The sequence below is a fragment of the Zingiber officinale genome, chromosome 5A (assembly GCF_018446385.1).
Source record: "Zingiber officinale cultivar Zhangliang chromosome 5A, Zo_v1.1, whole genome shotgun sequence".
NCBI classification, from domain to species: Eukaryota; Viridiplantae; Streptophyta; class Magnoliopsida; order Zingiberales; family Zingiberaceae; genus Zingiber; species Zingiber officinale.
This window is the reverse complement of record NC_055994.1, coordinates 98,022,716-98,039,853: the sequence shown is the minus strand read 5'-3', so window position 1 is coordinate 98,039,853 and position 17,138 is coordinate 98,022,716. Positions and strand designations below refer to the sequence as shown.

General features: G+C 45.0%; 1 protein-coding gene across 1 annotated transcript; it reads right to left on the bottom strand.

The window, feature by feature from the left end:
* Positions 1–11,774: 11,774 nt before the first annotated feature.
* On the bottom strand, positions 11,775–15,922 carry LOC121981163 (BEL1-like homeodomain protein 4). The gene is made up of 5 exons (XM_042533553.1): positions 15,720–15,922; positions 14,304–15,636; positions 13,399–13,796; positions 13,001–13,061; positions 11,775–12,835 (listed from the first exon to the last, which is right to left on the bottom strand). The coding sequence occupies exons 2-5, from the start codon at positions 15,477–15,479 to the stop codon at positions 12,434–12,436; spliced, it is 2,037 nt and encodes a 678-aa protein (XP_042389487.1). The 5' UTR covers positions 15,480–15,636; positions 15,720–15,922; the 3' UTR covers positions 11,775–12,433.
* Between the last annotated feature and the right edge of the window lie 1,216 nt (positions 15,923–17,138).

Here is a 17,138-nt window from a genome sequence, read left to right as displayed (position 1 = left end):
TATAGACGTCGGCTCGTCTCTCGATATTTAACATCGGAGCTCGACGGCCTCTATGGCTAACTTCGACACTGCCGATCGGCGAAACCCTTGGCCATCCTTCGAATTAATTTTTCTTCCTGCATTACAGGGACATGGGCGACTAACATATACAAAAATTATTTACATTCGTGCACCTTTCACCCCGCTCGATAAGGTTGGAGATGATTCGCACTCCACGGTCGATCCAGCTGCCGCCCGTCTTCATCCTCCAAATAATAGGCTCCCGAGCGGAGCTTTTCAATAACCTTGAAGGGGCCTGCCCACGGTGCCTCCAGTTTGCCGACGTCGCCGACCGGCTTGACTTTTTTCCAGACAAGATCACCGACCTGGAATGATCTGGGGATTACACGGCGGTTGTAATTTTGCTTCATCCGTTGCCGGTACGCCATCAGCCGAACGGACGCCTTGGCTCGCTCCTCGTCGACCAAATCCAGCTCCATGTTCCTCCGTTCGGCGTTGTCATCATCATAGCTCTGGATTCGGACGGACTCGACGCCGACCTCAACCGGAATAACCGCCTCGCCGCCATACACCAAATGGAACGGTGTGACGCCCGTCCCTTCCTTCGGAGTCGTTCGGATGGCCCATAAGATGCCCGGCACTTCATCCGGCCAATTTCCTCCCAAATGGTCGAGCCGAGCACGCAGAATACGAAGGATTTCCCGATTGACTACTTCGGCTTGACCGTTGCTTTGGGGATAAGCCACGGACGTGAAGTGTTGCTCGATGCCGTAGCTTTTGCACCAATCCTCTAGCACCTTCCCCGTGAATTGCCGCCCATTGTCAGAAACCAATCGGTGAGGGATACCGAACCGACAGATGATGTGTTGCCAAATGAATTTTTTGACCATCTGTTCGGTGATCTTTGCCAGCGGCTCGGCCTCCACCCACTTGGAAAAATAATCGACCGCCACTAGCAAAAATTTCCTCTGCCCGGTCGCCATCGGAAATGGACCGACAATATCCATTCCCCATTGATCGAACGGACATGAAACAGTTGATGCCTTCATTTCCTCGGCCGGTCGGTGGGAGAAGTTATGGTACTTCTGGCACGAAAGGCACGTAGATACTGTCCGAGCGGCGTCTGCTTGTAAGGTCGGCCAAAAGTATCCGGCTAGCAGGATCTTCTTAGCTAGTGATCGTCCGCCCGGATGTCCTCCGCACGATCCTTGATGTACCTCTTGGAGGATGTAAGCCGAGTCTTCCGAGCTCACGCATTTCAACAGCGGGCGTGAGAAAGCCTTTTTGTAAAGCTGATCGCCGATGAGTGTGAACCGACCGGCTCTTCTCCTTAGCAGCTGGGCTTCATTCCGGTCGGACGGTATGGCTCCCGATCGGAGGAACTCTATGATGGGTGTCCGCCAGTCGCTTGGAAATGTGAGGCCTTCCATTCGGTCGACGTGCGCCACCAACAGTACTTTTTCAATTGATTGCTGAATGGCGACCGGCGTTATTGAGCTCGCGAGTTTGGCTAACTCATCGGCTGCTTGATTTTCTGCTCTGGGTATCTTCTGGACAATAACTTCTCTAAAGTCAGCTTTGAGCTTCTCAAAGGCTTCAGCGTAGAGCTTGAGCCGAGCACTATTGATTTCGAAGCGAGTGAAGCGTTACCCGACCGGCTCCCACATGCCGAGCTGCCTGCAAGCCGGCTATGAGGGCCTCATACTCTGCTTCATTGTTGGTAGCTTTATAATCCAGCCGGACGGATAAGTGCATCTTCTCTTCTTGAGAGGAGAGTAACAATATTCCAATCCCGCTTCCGAGCCGAGTGGATGACCCATCCACATATATTCTCCACATAGCTTCCGGCTCCGACCTTTGCACCTCAGTCACAAAATCGGCCAAGGATTGCGCTTTGATCGCCGAGCGGGGCTGGTATTGGATATCAAATTCACTTAACTCCGTTGTCCATTTGATGAGTCGTCCGGATGCCTCTGGATTTAGTAGAACACGTCCGAGCGGGCTATTGGTTTTGACAATGATCGTATGCGCCAGGAAATATGGACGAAGGCGCCGAGCGGCAAGGACCAGAGCAAAAGCCAGCTTCTCGAGCCCAGTGTAGCGAGATTCAGCATCTTTTAAAATGTGACTAAGAAAATACACAGGCTCTTCTCCGCTCGACCTCACTAAAGCTGAGCCGATTGCATGCTCGGTTGAAGACAAGTACATATGAAGTGGCTCACCCGCAGTCGGCTTGGCTAATACCGGGAGAGAGTTCAAATATGCCTTCAAATCTTCGAACGCCCGGTCGCATTCTTCGTCCCAGTGAAATTTTGTAGCTTTGCGTAAGATCTTGAAAAAAGGAAGGCTCCGGTCGGCGGTTTTGGAGATGAACCTAGACAGAGCGGTTATCCGACCGGTCAAACGCTGCACTTCCCTTGTATTTCTTGGAGGCGGCATATCTTGTAGAGCTTTCACCTTGCTGGGATTTGCTTCGATTCCCCGCTCGGTCACTATGTACCCCAGAAAGCGCCCTCCTTTTGCTCCGAACAGGCACTTCTGGGGATTTAGCTTGACTTCATATTTGCGCAGCGTTCGGAAGGTTTCCTCCATGTCTTTGAAGAGATCGGCCGCTCGGACGGACTTAATGAGAATGTCGTCCACATAAACTTCTAGATTCCGTCCGATCTGCTCTCTGAACACTTTATTCATCAAGCGCTGATATGTGGCCCCCGCATTCTTCAATCCGAACGGCATTACATTATAGCAATAAGTGTCGTCGGCCGTCACGAAGCTGGCCTTTTCTTGATCTTCACGAGCGAGCGGCACTTGGTGATAGCCCTGGTAGGCGTCAAGCATACAGATTAATTCGCAGCCGGTCGTAGAGTCCACCAGCTGATCTATCCGGGGCAGAGGATAAAAATCTTTCGGGCAAGCTTTATTGAGATCCCGAAAATCTATGCACACTCTCCACTTGTTGCCTGGCTTGGAGACTAATACTACGTTAGCCAACCAGCTCGGGAACTGCACCTCGCGTATATGGCCAGCCTCCAGAAGTTTTTCCACCTCCGCTCGGATGATGGAATTCTGCTCGGCGCTGAAGTCCCTTTTTCTTTGCTTTACTGGCCGTGCGTCCGGTCGGACATGTAGCTCGTGCTGCGCTATGCTCGGCAAAATTCCGGGCAGCTCATGTGTCGACCAAACGAAGACATCATGATTTCTTTGGAGGCATTGGATCAGTTCTTCTTTCTGTTTCTCCTCCAGATCGGACGCTATAAAGGTTGTGGTCTCCGATCGGGTTGGGTGAATCTGCACTTCCTCTTTTTCTTCATAAATTAAAGAGGGTGGCTTTTCGGTGATGGCGTTTACCTCGATCCGGGGCGCCTTCCGAGCGGAATTGGCCTCTGCTCGGACCATCTCGATGTAGCATCGCCGAGCTGCTAGTTGATCTCCCCGTACTTCTCCCACTTTGTCCTCCACGGGGAACTTGATCTTCTGGTGGAAGGTTGAGACGACCGCTCGGAATTCGCTGAGAGCCGGTCGTCCCAAAATGACATTGTAGGATGAGGAAGAGTCGACCACCACGAAGTTTATTGTCCTTGTCCTCCTGAACGGCTCTTCTCCCAGCGAGGTAGCCAGCCGGATCTGTCCGACCGGCTGAACTTCGTTACCCGTAGAGCGGAGTTGTCATGGGCAACAGCTCGGCTCGATCAATTTGCAGCTGATCGAACGCCGTCTTGAATATGATGTTGACTGAGCTCCCTGTGTCAACAAATACGCGGTGAATAGTGTAATTTGCTATTACCACTTTGATGAGCAGAGCATCGTCGTGGGGTACTTCAACTCCTTCCAAGTCCCTGGGCCCGAAACTAATTTCGGGTCCTTCTGCTCGTTCTCGGCTACAGCCGACCGCATGAATCTGGAGCTGCCGGACGCTCGCCTTTCTGGCTCAATTGGAGTCTCCTCCGGTCGGCCCGCCAGCAATAACGTTGATCTCGCCTTGGGAAGTATTGCTTCTATTTTCCTCTTCCCAAGCGGACGGTCGAGACCATTCTCTGGATGCCCGGCGATTCCCCTGCCTTGGAGGACGATGCCGATCGGGAGTTTGTGGCTGTCGCCTATCAGCACGCGTCCAATCGGCTTCATTAGTTCTTTGTCGCCTGTCGACTGAGGGAGACCGTCGTCCTGCATTCCGGGGCACGGGATGAGTCACGAAGGGAAGGCTTCGGCAATCCCTTGTGTTATGCGTATCAGTCCGGTGGAAGAAGCAGAACATCGGGGTCCATTTCTTCTTTGGCTTGGGCCGGGCGGCGGCTACCTCTTGCACGTGGGCCCTTGCATGGGGGGATCGGATTGATTCGGCCCTTGGTCCTCTGGGCGGCTGATGTGTGGCGTGTGGTTTCCGCTCGGCCGGAGGAGCTCTCTCGGTTGGAGTTTCTTTTTTCCTAGCCGCTTGTGCCTCTTCCACGTTGATGTATTCGTTCGCCCGGTGTAGCATGTGATCATAGTCTCGGGGCGGCTTTCGGATGAGCGATCGAAAGAAATCCCCATCCACTAGGCCTTGTGTGAAGGCATTCATCATGGTTTCTGAGGTGGCCGTTGGAATGTCCATCGCCACTTGGTTGAACCGCTGGATGTAAGCTCGAAGCGATTCACGGGCTTCTTGCTTGATGGCGAACAGGCTCACGCTCGTTTTTTGATAGCGCCGACTGCTTGTAAAATGATGGAGGAAGGCCGTTCGGAAGTCCTTGAAGCTTGTGATGGATCCGTCCGGCAGCCTCCGGAACCACTATTGAGCCGATCCCGAGAGAGTGGTAAGAAAAACTCGGCACTTTACTCCATCTGTGTATTGATGGAGAGTGGCTGTATTATCGAACTTACCCAGATGATCATCCGGGTCGGTTGTCCCATTGTACTCGCCGATCGTCGGAGGCACGTAGTGCTTGGGCAGATGGTCTTGTAGAATAACCTCCGAAAATTGGCGATTGATCCGCTCGGGAGATGCGTCCGCTCGGGGGGCTTTCCCTTTTCTGTTGTCTCGTCTTGGTATTTCATCCGAAGATGATCCCCGCTCTCGATTAGTTGCTAAGGCTTCAGGAGGAGTGCGGAAGAGAGCTCGATGGAATGGCACTGTCGCTGGTGGTGCTTCCGCTCGGCCACCCGATGCTGACGTGGCTTGCTGGTCTGGCCGCTCGGCTGTTGCCTTCTGTTTTTGCTCCACAAGCTTGGCGGCCCTTATCTCAATCAGAGCGTCGAGTTCCTCGTTCGAAAGCGTCACCATGTGTTGTCGTCCAGCTTCATCCATTGTTTCCGCTCGGATACAGGAACGTTCCCACAGACGGTGCCAATTTGATCCTGTCCGAATGCCGAATCAACGGACGCTGGGCACGTGGCGCTTCCAGCTGCTGGCGTGGATCTTCGACTGGCGGCACCAAGCTCCGGCGAACCTGCACAGAAGTCGGGTCGGGAAGGGATTCCCGGCGGCGACCCTCCGACGCTCAAGTCAGGCGAAGCTCCAGAAAGAAACAGTGGCTTTAAAACTCGTAGACTGCGTACCTCCGACGAAGAATGAGGGCCTTTATATAGGAGAGCGAAGAAGTGAGTGTACACATACCGGGGCGTACACGTGTCCATAGCCCATACTCCAGTAAGGACTTGTCAGTGAGCTTCCCTAACCCATATTGCTACAGTCTTAGCATATCCTCGATGGGACAGCGGAATCCCCTGTCACAAGATTTGGAGCATGGCCCACACGTGAAACATACCTGTTGTCAGAAAAAGACGTTCCTTGTCCTTTTCCCCTTTGCTCCAAATCTGGCTTCCGGGCGGACAGCTCCCTCAACATCCGGACATATGCGATGGTTTACTTGGGGAGATCCTCCATCACGTGCTTTATGGGGACTATTAGCAGTGTTACCTTATGGCTTTGGCCGAGCGTGAGGTCCGCTCGGCCCACGACCTTTTCCACTGAGCGCCGGAACCCTGATTTCGACAGGGCACCTTTAACCATCAGCCGTATATCGTCCGGTCGGCAAGCCGATCGGACCCATCCCTCTCCGGGCGTTCGATTCCATCGGCCGGCCGGACGTCCGGTCGGACCTTGCCCTCTCCGGCCGTCAGGTCGGACCCGGCCCTCTTCGGGCGTCCGATCGGGCCCGGCCCTCTCCGAATGGACGACTGCCACTGTGACTTCCACGTGGCGTTGACTTCACAGGGCGGGGTCCCCTGCTCTTACTACTGGATCAATGACATTTCAGAATATAATTTATTTCACGACCATGTCATTCTTTCTTCACATTATTTTCAAAAGATAAAACATTTGAATAGCGACAACAAAATATAAGAATAAAACAACTAGATAGAACTGAACAATTGATATATTGTTAATGAGGTTTTTGCATATTTTAAAAAAAATAAGTCCAATCCAAGTAATTAATTAGAAATCCAAAGTTCTAACACTAAAATATCTAATTAAAGTGACAACAAAAAGTTCAGCAAACCATTCTTTATATTAAAAAGGTTAGCTTAACTTAAATTATACTTTTGAAATAAATCAGTTAGGCGGTCATCTATAATTTTCAGTCAACCTTAAAAGAATTATAAAATAAATAATGAAAGTTATCTGTAATGAAATCTAAGATTCAATTAGAAAAGAACATTGAATTATCTTTAACTCATCAAATTTAATGCACTGCCTTAAATAGGAATTACTATTACCACTTATCTAAGTATGGGATTACACCATAACCATCTCATTTTTTCTCACTTGGATGACACGACGATGATGTAGAGGGGTATCGGGGTGGTGAGGATGACGAGGAGGACAAACTGTTCCATCTCCAACTAGTTCAGCTACTGCTCACTATCCATCTCAATGAACAAGGGAATTACGAGGATGAGAAAGATGGTGTCAACAATCTACACATCCTTTCCAATGCTACAAAGGAGCTTCTTGGTCATGGTGGCAGCCTCGGCGACAGTAGCCCTATCTCACACAACAATCCTATACTCCTAGGTACAATTTTGGATAATATGCAAAACTAGCTATTTTATTTGGTAAATTATCATATTTATTTATATTTATTTGACATATACAAAATCAATTAAATTAAATTAATAAATTTAGATGTATATTTATTCAGTTGGTTAATAAATACTATTCTTAAATAAAATTTGTAAACTATATTCATTAATAAATTTCTTATTAAATTTAAATAAAAAAATTCTCGAAACTAAAACTAAATTTATGATACCAAACTTACTAATTAATCAAACAAACTTTAAAATATAAAATTTTAAATAATCCAATAAATTTAATTAAGAATTCAATAACATTTAAACAAATAAACTGAATATTAAGAGCACGCACCTTTAACAAAAGTTAACAAAATAAAAGACCTTCTAAATTATGTAAATTATGGTCCTACCTTTTTTAAAAAACAAATCAAAAGCATGTCTATTTTTTAAGAATATTTTTATTTTCAATAAGATTATAATAGCTATTGAATAACTACTAAAGAAAATTAATTATTCTATTTTAATTAAAATTACTATACACGAAAAGTATTATTAAATCAAATTATTTTTTACCAACTTAGTCAAAAAAAAAATACTTAAATTTTATCCAATTCACTTTAAGTTAGTTGAAATCATTTTAAAATAGTTATAAAAATTGTTAAATAATGGCAAAAAGATGATAACCCTCATTTCAAATATTTCTCAATCCATTCCTAACTTATATCAAAGAAGGTAAATCAAGGATGGCCCAAATAGTAATTAGTGCATGGGGAAGATAGAAACCTGAAATGTAAAAAACTATTAAATGTTGTTACACATAGAAGCTACTTAGACAACTAATAACTACAAAAGAAAAATTAGAGCTAAATCCTAAATCTAAAATTTGAATCCTAAATCTTGAACGCTATTATACTCAAATTTTTTTTATAAACTTGGTAAAAAATATTATACTAATCAAAATCCTTAATTTTAAAGTTGTAAAAACTACTAAGGAGCTACTAATTAGTTGCTACATAATTATAAGTAAACTCTGAATCTTGAAAATATGGAGCCCTGAATTTTAAACTTAAAAATATGGAGCCCTAAATCTTAAAAAATCAAATCAAACTGAAATATCCATCAATGTAACTTAATTCAGTTATCACATTTATTAATTATGTTTGAACAACACATTGCCTTGTATTGTACGTTTGAGGAAGTCCCCGAGCCCCGGGTAATGGTGTTAGGTCCTTCAAATCCCCAATAGCCCCTTACCACTTTCCTTAAGCAACCTCTTCCAACCACTTCCAGGACACAATGATGGTCTCCCCAACACCTAGAACCACAACCTCTCGTCCTCGCTAATAGGCAGTGGCTCTTTTTCCTGCGGCCGAAGAAATCTCAAAGGGGGCGATCTATCGAAGGTCAATTCCTTCTGCGGCCGAAGAAATCTAACGGCGCAATAGAGAGAAAAAAGAAAAACAAAAGGTAGAAGAGGGAAGAAAAAACGAAGAGGAAAAACACCATGGATACTGCTTAATTGAGTCTTCACGAGTGCTCACTAATTTATGAGTAAAAAAATTTTATGGATCTGAATTAAAAATTAAATTTTTAATTAAAAAAATCTCCATTAATTATCCCAATATATATTATATCCATAATGCCGACAGACACCAGCACACTGCCCCAAAACCTTGGGCACTGCGTGCATCTCTCCGCTGCTGCCGCCTCAAACTGAACCTCTACCAATAGGCTGCACGCGGTGACCGTGGCAGCTCAAACGTACACAGCAACAGACACCTGCAATTACAACACTCCCACCAGTCCACCAACAAAGAAGACAACACATATATAAGTATATAACATTAACAGGACAATGCCATAAAATATATATATATATAATCTGACGATACACGTACGTCGATCCAAAAAACTTAATCTCACATGTCCAACTATTCCAATCGAATTTAATGAATGCATGGCGAGCTAGGTAGCTATATAGCTGATTCCTTCAGGTACCTCGTCCTGATCCTGGGGACCAAAATCACGAGGCAATTAAGGGTCCACGCGCGGCCACAAGCACCATGGCTAGCTCGATCACTCTAACCCTGCAACACTAGCTGCCGCCTATGAGTCACCAGTCTATCGTTGCATGCCCAGCCGTTTTGGGCCACCGTGTGTGCCCACGGGCGATCCGTTCCCTCGACTCTTTATCAGCCTGCCCGTGAATCAAAGGTAGGGCTAAAAATAATCATGACCAAATTTAATTTGTTATTTGATTTGACCAATTAAATTAATAAACTTAATAACTCATAAAAATAAATGAACAGATTTAAACGTTTTGTTTTTTTAGTTGTGTTCGACTTGTTAACGTTTATGAAATAAAATTTTTATCAACATAGTAAATAAATTAAAAAGAAATAAATGAACAAACAAACTTGTATATATTATCAAATAAGCTCAAACTTATAAAAAAAAATCAAATCAAACCAAATTCGAACATCCATTTTAACGATTTTGATTTATTTTAGACTTAACTTAGTTTGACTCGATTATCTTATTAAACAAGTTAAATTTAAATATCACAAAACTCAACCCAACTTAACTCATTTACAACATGACACAGGACAAGCTATTAAATCTGTTGATTCACGTATAAATACTGAAAATGTTCTTCTACAACTTATTAATTCGAAGAGAAATATCAAAACATAGAAAAAAAAAATTCAAAAGAAGGAGACGACAGTTAAAAACAATATTAATCATAGCTTCTTCAAAATAAATAAACATGCGTTTAAATAATCTAAAACCAACTTGCAAAAGACAAAAATACCTTTAAATATCAAAAGAAATTACTAAAAATAATAATAAAACAGATGTTTTGAGTTTTAAAAAATGATATTTTTATTTCGAAAGTTGGTCGATTATGGGTCTACCGTGTAATAAATATAAGTGTTTGGACGAGCTTCAATTAAAAAAAATTAAAGAGCATCTTATTTTGATATCCGAGTTAAATTATGTATGACCTTTAGAAATTTACTATGTCTTTCCGCATCACAACCCTAATCAAAGGGTTGCCCGGCTGTCTACATCTTCTCTTTAACCGCACCAGAGCCTATGTATGTGAAAGAGAACCAGAGGGGGGCCTTGAGGTCAGAAGAGAAGAATGTTGCCATAGCCTCTTTAAATTTATAAAGTACTCTGAGAAGAAAGTGACTAACTCGGTAGCTAGAGAGCATATCTATATCTATTGATTTTACCATAGCTGATGGATTGATTGGTTCATGGACGACATTGCATGTGGCATAGGCACCAGCTGCTGCCTTTCAGCTCTCATGACTCGCCCAATCATTAGTGGTTGTGTGGTTGTGATTGTGGTTGCGGTTGTGGTGCGGAGACCCCTTCCTTTTCTCGCTAAAGAGCTGCTTAATAATAACGGTGCCTAGCTAGCTAGCACGGTGGGCAGGCGGCCGGTGCGTGTATGGGACGGGCAGTGAGACATCATTTGTCACTTTAAATAAAGTGCTCGCTAAAGCTGAAACGCTAGCTTCATCATTCCTTTGTGCTTAATTAATTAAAAGAAGCAAAGATGTGGTTGCTGATGCTGCCAATCAATCAAGTATTAATTTAATTTAATTTAATTTAATTACTGAGAAAGATGCATGCACACGTTATTCATAAAATAATTAAGCTTGTTAATTAGAAACAGCACCAGTGGACGATATTATTAATATCTAAATAGGAGTGGTACAATTGTCAACACACAATTACCTAACTTGATTAGTCCGTTTGGTCCACTAAGTCTAGCTTAGCTAGTCGATCCTCCTAACTAACCCACGAGCCTAACTCTGTTAATTTCTACCTCGACAGTTTGTTTGGCACGATCATAATCTAGTCATTCCGGTCGGATCAATCGATGCACAAATGAATCTAAAAAACACTTATATAAAGTATGAACAATTTATAGGAATTTTTTTTCTAAATGAAACATGCAATTAAAAGATGCTAAATTTCTTGGTCGTCCGTCACGAGCGCTTCTTAATTTATCCTGATGGCCAGTTAAAAAATTCCATGAGACTAGATCGATTATCCCAGAGTATGGTGCAACTGTAAGAACACTCAGTTGCATGTCTCCCAAGTACCCATGAGTCAATTCTCAACTATGACATATTTATAAGAATCTTTCCTCCAAATGAGACTTTTAACTAAGGGATGTTGGGTTTGACCACCTGTCCTAAGGGCTTTAATTTGCTTTACGATTTATTCTAGTGACTGGTGAAAAACTTTCGTATAGTTAGAATGATCAGGTTAGACTCAACATTATCCAACCTGATTAATAACTTTTTAGAAATGCAAAAAGATTCGTTGACTTCTAAATAATATCAAACTGTTGGCTCAATATTGTGATAGTGTTTTTTCTAGGTCTAATTTAATTAATGAGCAAGTTTATATAAAAATGTATTTACATTCATTTAATACATATAAAAAGTTAATTAAATATCATTATGATAAATAAATAAAAAAATTTAAATGAACAATTATGAATTATAATAACCGATCAAATAAGTTTAGAATTATATATAAAACTTTCAAATAATCCAATCCGATAGTGTGAATTTATCAAATCCAATCCAGTAAAAAACTAAAAGGAAACTAAGCCCAACTTTGAAGAACCATCTCAATAAATTTAAACCTTAGAATAAAGTGACTTACTTGGCTTAGCTCTCAGCATTTTATACCTTCTAGTGTCCATTTCCCTTCTGCTCTCTATGAATTTAATTATCATCTGCACATTAACCTCAAACTAAAACGTAATGATAACTGACACTGAAGAATGTTTACAAGGCAAATTCTCTGATTACAGTGATTTTTATGAACTTCATTCTTCATTCTTCATTCTTCATTCTTCATTCTCCTACTACTTTAACTTTAATTACAGAAACAAAACGATACAATTCCGTATGAGCAACTTTATCAGAGGTAGCATCATCTGTCCCTCAATCGACATGCCCTTTTAAAGTCTCTCTCTAAATCTGCTCCACCGTTCCCGATGCAGCTTGTCCAATAGCATATGATAGCATGGTCCCCGATCATCTCTGCTCCGCCCTGCCCTGTCGCTCCTGTCGTTATTTAATCCGCTTCGCAATCATGATCCTGTCATTTTCCCATCAATTTCAACACCATTTCAAACATTAATAATTTCCTGCCCCGGTCCATCCATCCTCATCGCTCGCGTCAACGAATCATAAATTGTTTGTTCAAGCAACAAATTTAGCTGAGTTAGTTTATCCTCTTCCTCCTCCTCCTCCTCCTCCTAATGTGGAAAAATATATTAATTTGGAAACAAACAGCTCGGCCATCATCTCCGTGATCATCGAGATTGAATCGTATCCGCTGTTGGTTTCTGGGTACCTCTGCGTCGGTCGTTTGCTGATCAGTTTGTTCCTGAAATTAAATCTCACGAGCCGCTGAAGTCGCCGGCGCCGGAGAACTTGCCTTTCTCCGCCGCGTTGTTGCTGCCGCCGGCGCCGGCGCCGTGGCGCAGCCCCAGCGTGAGCGACACGTCGCCGAACCTGCCCGCGGCGCCGTAGGGCCGCCGGTACATGTCGATGAGGACGCCGTCGTCGTCGGCGCTCCTCCCGCCCTCGCAGACCGTCGACGTCGCAGCCTCCGACGAGGAGCCGACGTGGTGGAGCTGACCTTCCGGTGGCGGAGCAGCGACGGCAGTACTGTGGGTGCCCAACTCCCCGGCGGCCTTCTCGCTGTTGTCCCCGTCCGGCGACTTGAACTCCTTCTGGTACATATCCTCCACCATGGGCTTCCATAGCCGGACCCGGGCATTGATGAACCAGTTGGAAACCTAGTCAGAATTCAATTCGTTAAACTACCTACCACTCCAATTAACTGATCACGATGACAAAAGCTCAAAATCATGCACGCACAGTGAAAACAAACAAACAAACAAAATGTTCTTAATTCTTCGTTTCAAACACAAAGTGAGAGAGAGATGGTATAAATTAAAAACCTGGTTTCTCGAGAGACCAGTCTGCCTCGACAACAGATGCTTATCTGCATCGCTTGGATACCTGAAATATAATTGAGTTCACCAGTCACCAAATTAATAATTTTAATTAGTTACGTTCATCAAAACTACTAATTAAATGCGGATGGATTAAAATGACTACGTGGAGCAAACTGATAAGCTTTTGCTTTGTAGTAAAGAAAAGACAACCTTGGCGGCAGCGCATGCTCAACTACTTATTTAAAGTGGGAAAAAGACGAATTTACGTCAGAAAGCTGTTCTTGATAATTATAAAAGTAAACTCCCTAAGATCAGTAATCAGTTAGGGTTTTGAAATGGAATCAGCGAAGAAGAAGAAGAAGAAGAAGAAGAAGAAGAGATCAGGCGAGAGGGAGACGTACGGGTGGAGGAAGTGCTCGAAAAGCCAAGCTCGCAAGATGTTGACGGAGCGCTCCGGGAGGCCGCGCTGCGGCCGCCAGGCCTCCTGCTCCATCATCCCCATCTGGTGGAACGTGCGCTGCTGCCGGAGGTTCTGGTCGATCATCTTCAGCTTCGGCGTCTCGCCCTTGGTGATCCCTCCTCCGGCGCCGCTGGCGGCGGCGCCGTCCTTGTCGCCCAGAACCTCGCACGTCTGCCGCAGCTGCGCCGCGATCGCGTCCTTGAGGCACCGGAAGTGCCTCGACATCGCCTTCTGCGCCAGCGCCGTGTACGGCGCCGCCGACCCCAACCCCATAACCGAGTCGAACGAGCTCACCACCGCCTGCATTTGCTCGCAGTAATGGCTGTATCTTCTCTCCACCTGCAGAGCAAAGCAAAACAATTTAACAAATATGAAACAAAAGTGGGAAATCAATCATTGTTTTTTCTTTTATTTTTCTCGATAATTAATTTTATACTACCTACATATCCATCGATGTTGCCGCACAGTTATAAATAGTCGACGGATTTAATTTACAGAAACGAATAGATAAATATATGGATAAAAGACTGCCAAAAGATTTACGTGACGACAGTGCCTGCACCAACCCATTGCGAGATCTCTGATCGAATGGTGATTCGCAGTGCAGTAATTATAATGATTGTTTATAGAACACAATGCGGGAGAGATCGTTCTTGAAACAGTGAACGTAATGCATGCGTTCGCGTAGTGTTCATCATAAACAGTGAAATGCATACTGCTACCGCCTTAGCAAAGTCAACTCCCACAGCTAGCCATGAATTAATGCCCATTTTCAGGACAGTTGTAAGCTAATTTCGTAAGAAATTTGAGTGAAGAGATCTAGATGGAAGGGAGAAGTACGCGTGCCTCGTCGAGCATGGAGATGAGCTTGGCTTTCTTCCTCTGGTACTCGAATTTTTCGGCAGAGGACAATGGCGGCGCGTCTGGTTTGGAGGCCGATGACGAAGGCGCCGCCATTGTTGAGGTAGAAGGGCCGGCGGCGGCGCCGGATTGCCGGCCTCCCCCAGGGGTTTTCGGTTGCCCTGATCGCCCCACGCTGCAGAACTCCTCTAGTAGCTGCTGCGCCGCCCGGGCGTACTTGGAGCTCCGGAGAAAATTCACCATGCCTCCCATGCCGCCGCCGCCGCCGCCGCCGTATACCTGCATCATCTGCACCTCCTGACTTTGACTGTGACTTTGACCTTCTTGTCGGTGAGATTGCGTTATGGGCAGTGGTTGTTGCTGCTGCTGGTTGTGGCTATTGAAGTAGAGCACTCCTTCCCTCACTTTTAACTCCTCTGCCTTCGCCATGTCGAATTGTTGCAGAGACAGAGAAAGCCCCTTCCCTTCTACGATCCCTCCGAAGGCCGCCGCCGCCGGCTCTCCGAAGGATTGGAAGCTGGTTTGGTTAATAGGATGGTGCTGGTGTGTGGGCGGAGACGGCGATCTCCGCTGCTGCTGTGGGGGATTCATTAGGAAAAGCTGCATCGCGGCGGCCGAGTCGGCGTTTAATCCCATCAGCGGATGCTGCTGCGGCTTCAACGCCGGCGACGATGGTTCTCCAATCGAGCTTAAACCATACCAATCGGAGCCGAGGAAGGATGCCGGCGGCCTCACCGGGAGACGGTACCCGCCGGCGGCGGACATCTGGCTAGCCAGCAGCTCCGTCGCCGACGGACCGGCAGGGAAACCGAACATGTCCGACAACATGTTGCCGGCCCCGGCGATGCCAGCGGCCGACTCGTACACGCCGCTCCCGGTCTGGGTTTGCCCATCTATCGGAACCAGCTGCTGCGGCTCCCCGGAGGCGTCGACGAACCCTTGCACCCTCAGCTTCTCCCGCCGGCTCTGCTGCGCCACGTGCTGCTGCGGCGGCGGCTCCTGATTCAACGTCGACCGGTCGAACCCGTCGGAGAAGCTGAAGAGGCCCTGGTGGTATCCCTGGGACATTGATGTGCCCCCGGCAGCGGTGTTAGCTCCAAAAGGCGGGGACTTGAGGTAGGCGGAGGCTGCCGGCTGAGAAGGCAGCGTCACAATTCCCATACCGTCGTCGTCGTCTCCTTCTTCATCATCATCATCATCATCATCCCGCCGCAGCCCCAAGTACTCTCCACCTTACAAATTAAACTAGCCGCAGCAACAACACAGTAGTCATGATCTACACCGACAGATCACGAAGTACACCTCCACATCTATATATCTTCAATTCCCAATAACCAAATCCAGCAAAATTAAACCAGATCACAGAAAGATCCCAAGATCTATTTGTAAATCAAACATTACCCTGTCGCCGAGGCATGCAGAGGTCGGCGATCGAGGATTTCAGGCACAAAAGACATATCGTTGTCTCGCCATGGGACTGAAAGCTTAATCTCAAGCTAGCAGCTCCTCCATCTCTTTCTTCCTCTCTCTTTCTTTCTTTACCTCCTCCTCCTCCTCCTCCTCCTCCTCCTCCTCCCTCTCTTAATTTCTTTAATCTAAAAAAAGAAAGTGAATGAAATGGAGGCTGGTAGCGGACAGGCACAAGATAAAAGGTCGCTGTTCTTCTATAGACGCCTCCTTATCTTTTCCTCTTCCTCAAAAACATCCAATAATTCAAGCCCTTCCTCTATCAGAGAGAAAATAAAAAATTCGAAAGAAAGCAAAAAGGAAAAGGGGAAATTAAATTAATTAACCTCGTCTCTTTTTCATCTTAATTTTGATTCTGCTATACATATCTATATATATATAATCAAAAATAAAAGAAAGAAATTACTAAGTTGGTTCGGCTGCCCTTTTCTTTTATGCAACCTACTAGCTCTGAATTATAACTACACACACATGCATGCATATATCGTCGTCCTGTGAATTTTGTTGGGTCAGAAGCTGTAGGTAGGGTTAGCAGGGCTACAAGTTAAATGCCTAAAGTGGAGTGTAGCACAGCACACTTTGGCCCCCCTCGCTCAAGGTAAAGAGAGGGAGAGAGCGCACAGAGCAGTGTGGGTAGTAGAAGGTGAATGGGATCGGAGGGCCAGCTTAAAGGAGCAGATAAGGTGGTGAGTCCCAACCCAACCCAATCCAACCCTGCGATTTCGCGCGCCTTGGTAGATAGATTGATATGTGTGATCTGATTATCGATCGCCAGGGCCGGGCCGTGATCGGACGGCAGGATTGAGGCGGTGGCGGTGGCGCGACGGTGACCGTGTATTCCGTCGGCTGCTTGATGATGATCAGTCTTGTTGACAATGGGTATGGCGTACAGATTGTGATTTAGACACTTCACCGAATCGCACACCGCTTTGTTATTTTTTTAAAAAAATATATTATTATTATTATTATTATTATTATTATTATTATTATTATTTAATAATTCACGTATATTATTTCCAGAGCCAACTAATTTTGAAGACGATTATTGAGTCTTAGAATAAATTTTTGTCAGCTGTCATAGTAAATTTTAAAAACACAGATAAAATTAAATCTATCTAGCTATAAATTATAATATATATATAATTAATATATAGAGATAATATTATTAAAATATTTTTAATAATGACTTAAAGAGTATATTTAACTAGTCAAATTCTATCCATTAAGGATTGGACAAGGATTCTTTGGTCCAAGATCCCTGGATCAATCCTGAACTCTTATATGTTCATTGGATGGGTGGACTGTACTTCACCTGTTAAATAGGTAGGGTCCAGTTCATCCCACCAATGAACA

Coding starts and splice junctions, on each gene's coding strand:
- LOC121981163 (XM_042533553.1), bottom strand. CDS start 15,479: ATGGGAATTGTGACGCTGCCTTCTCAGCCGGCAGCCTCCGCCTACCTC. Junction 13,797..14,303: donor TCATCTCCATGCTCGACGAG/GCACGCGTACTT, acceptor TTTGCTCTGCAG/GTGGAGAGAAGATACAGCCA. Junction 13,062..13,398: donor TTCGAGCACTTCCTCCACCC/GTACGTCTCCCT, acceptor ATTATATTTCAG/GTATCCAAGCGATGCAGATA.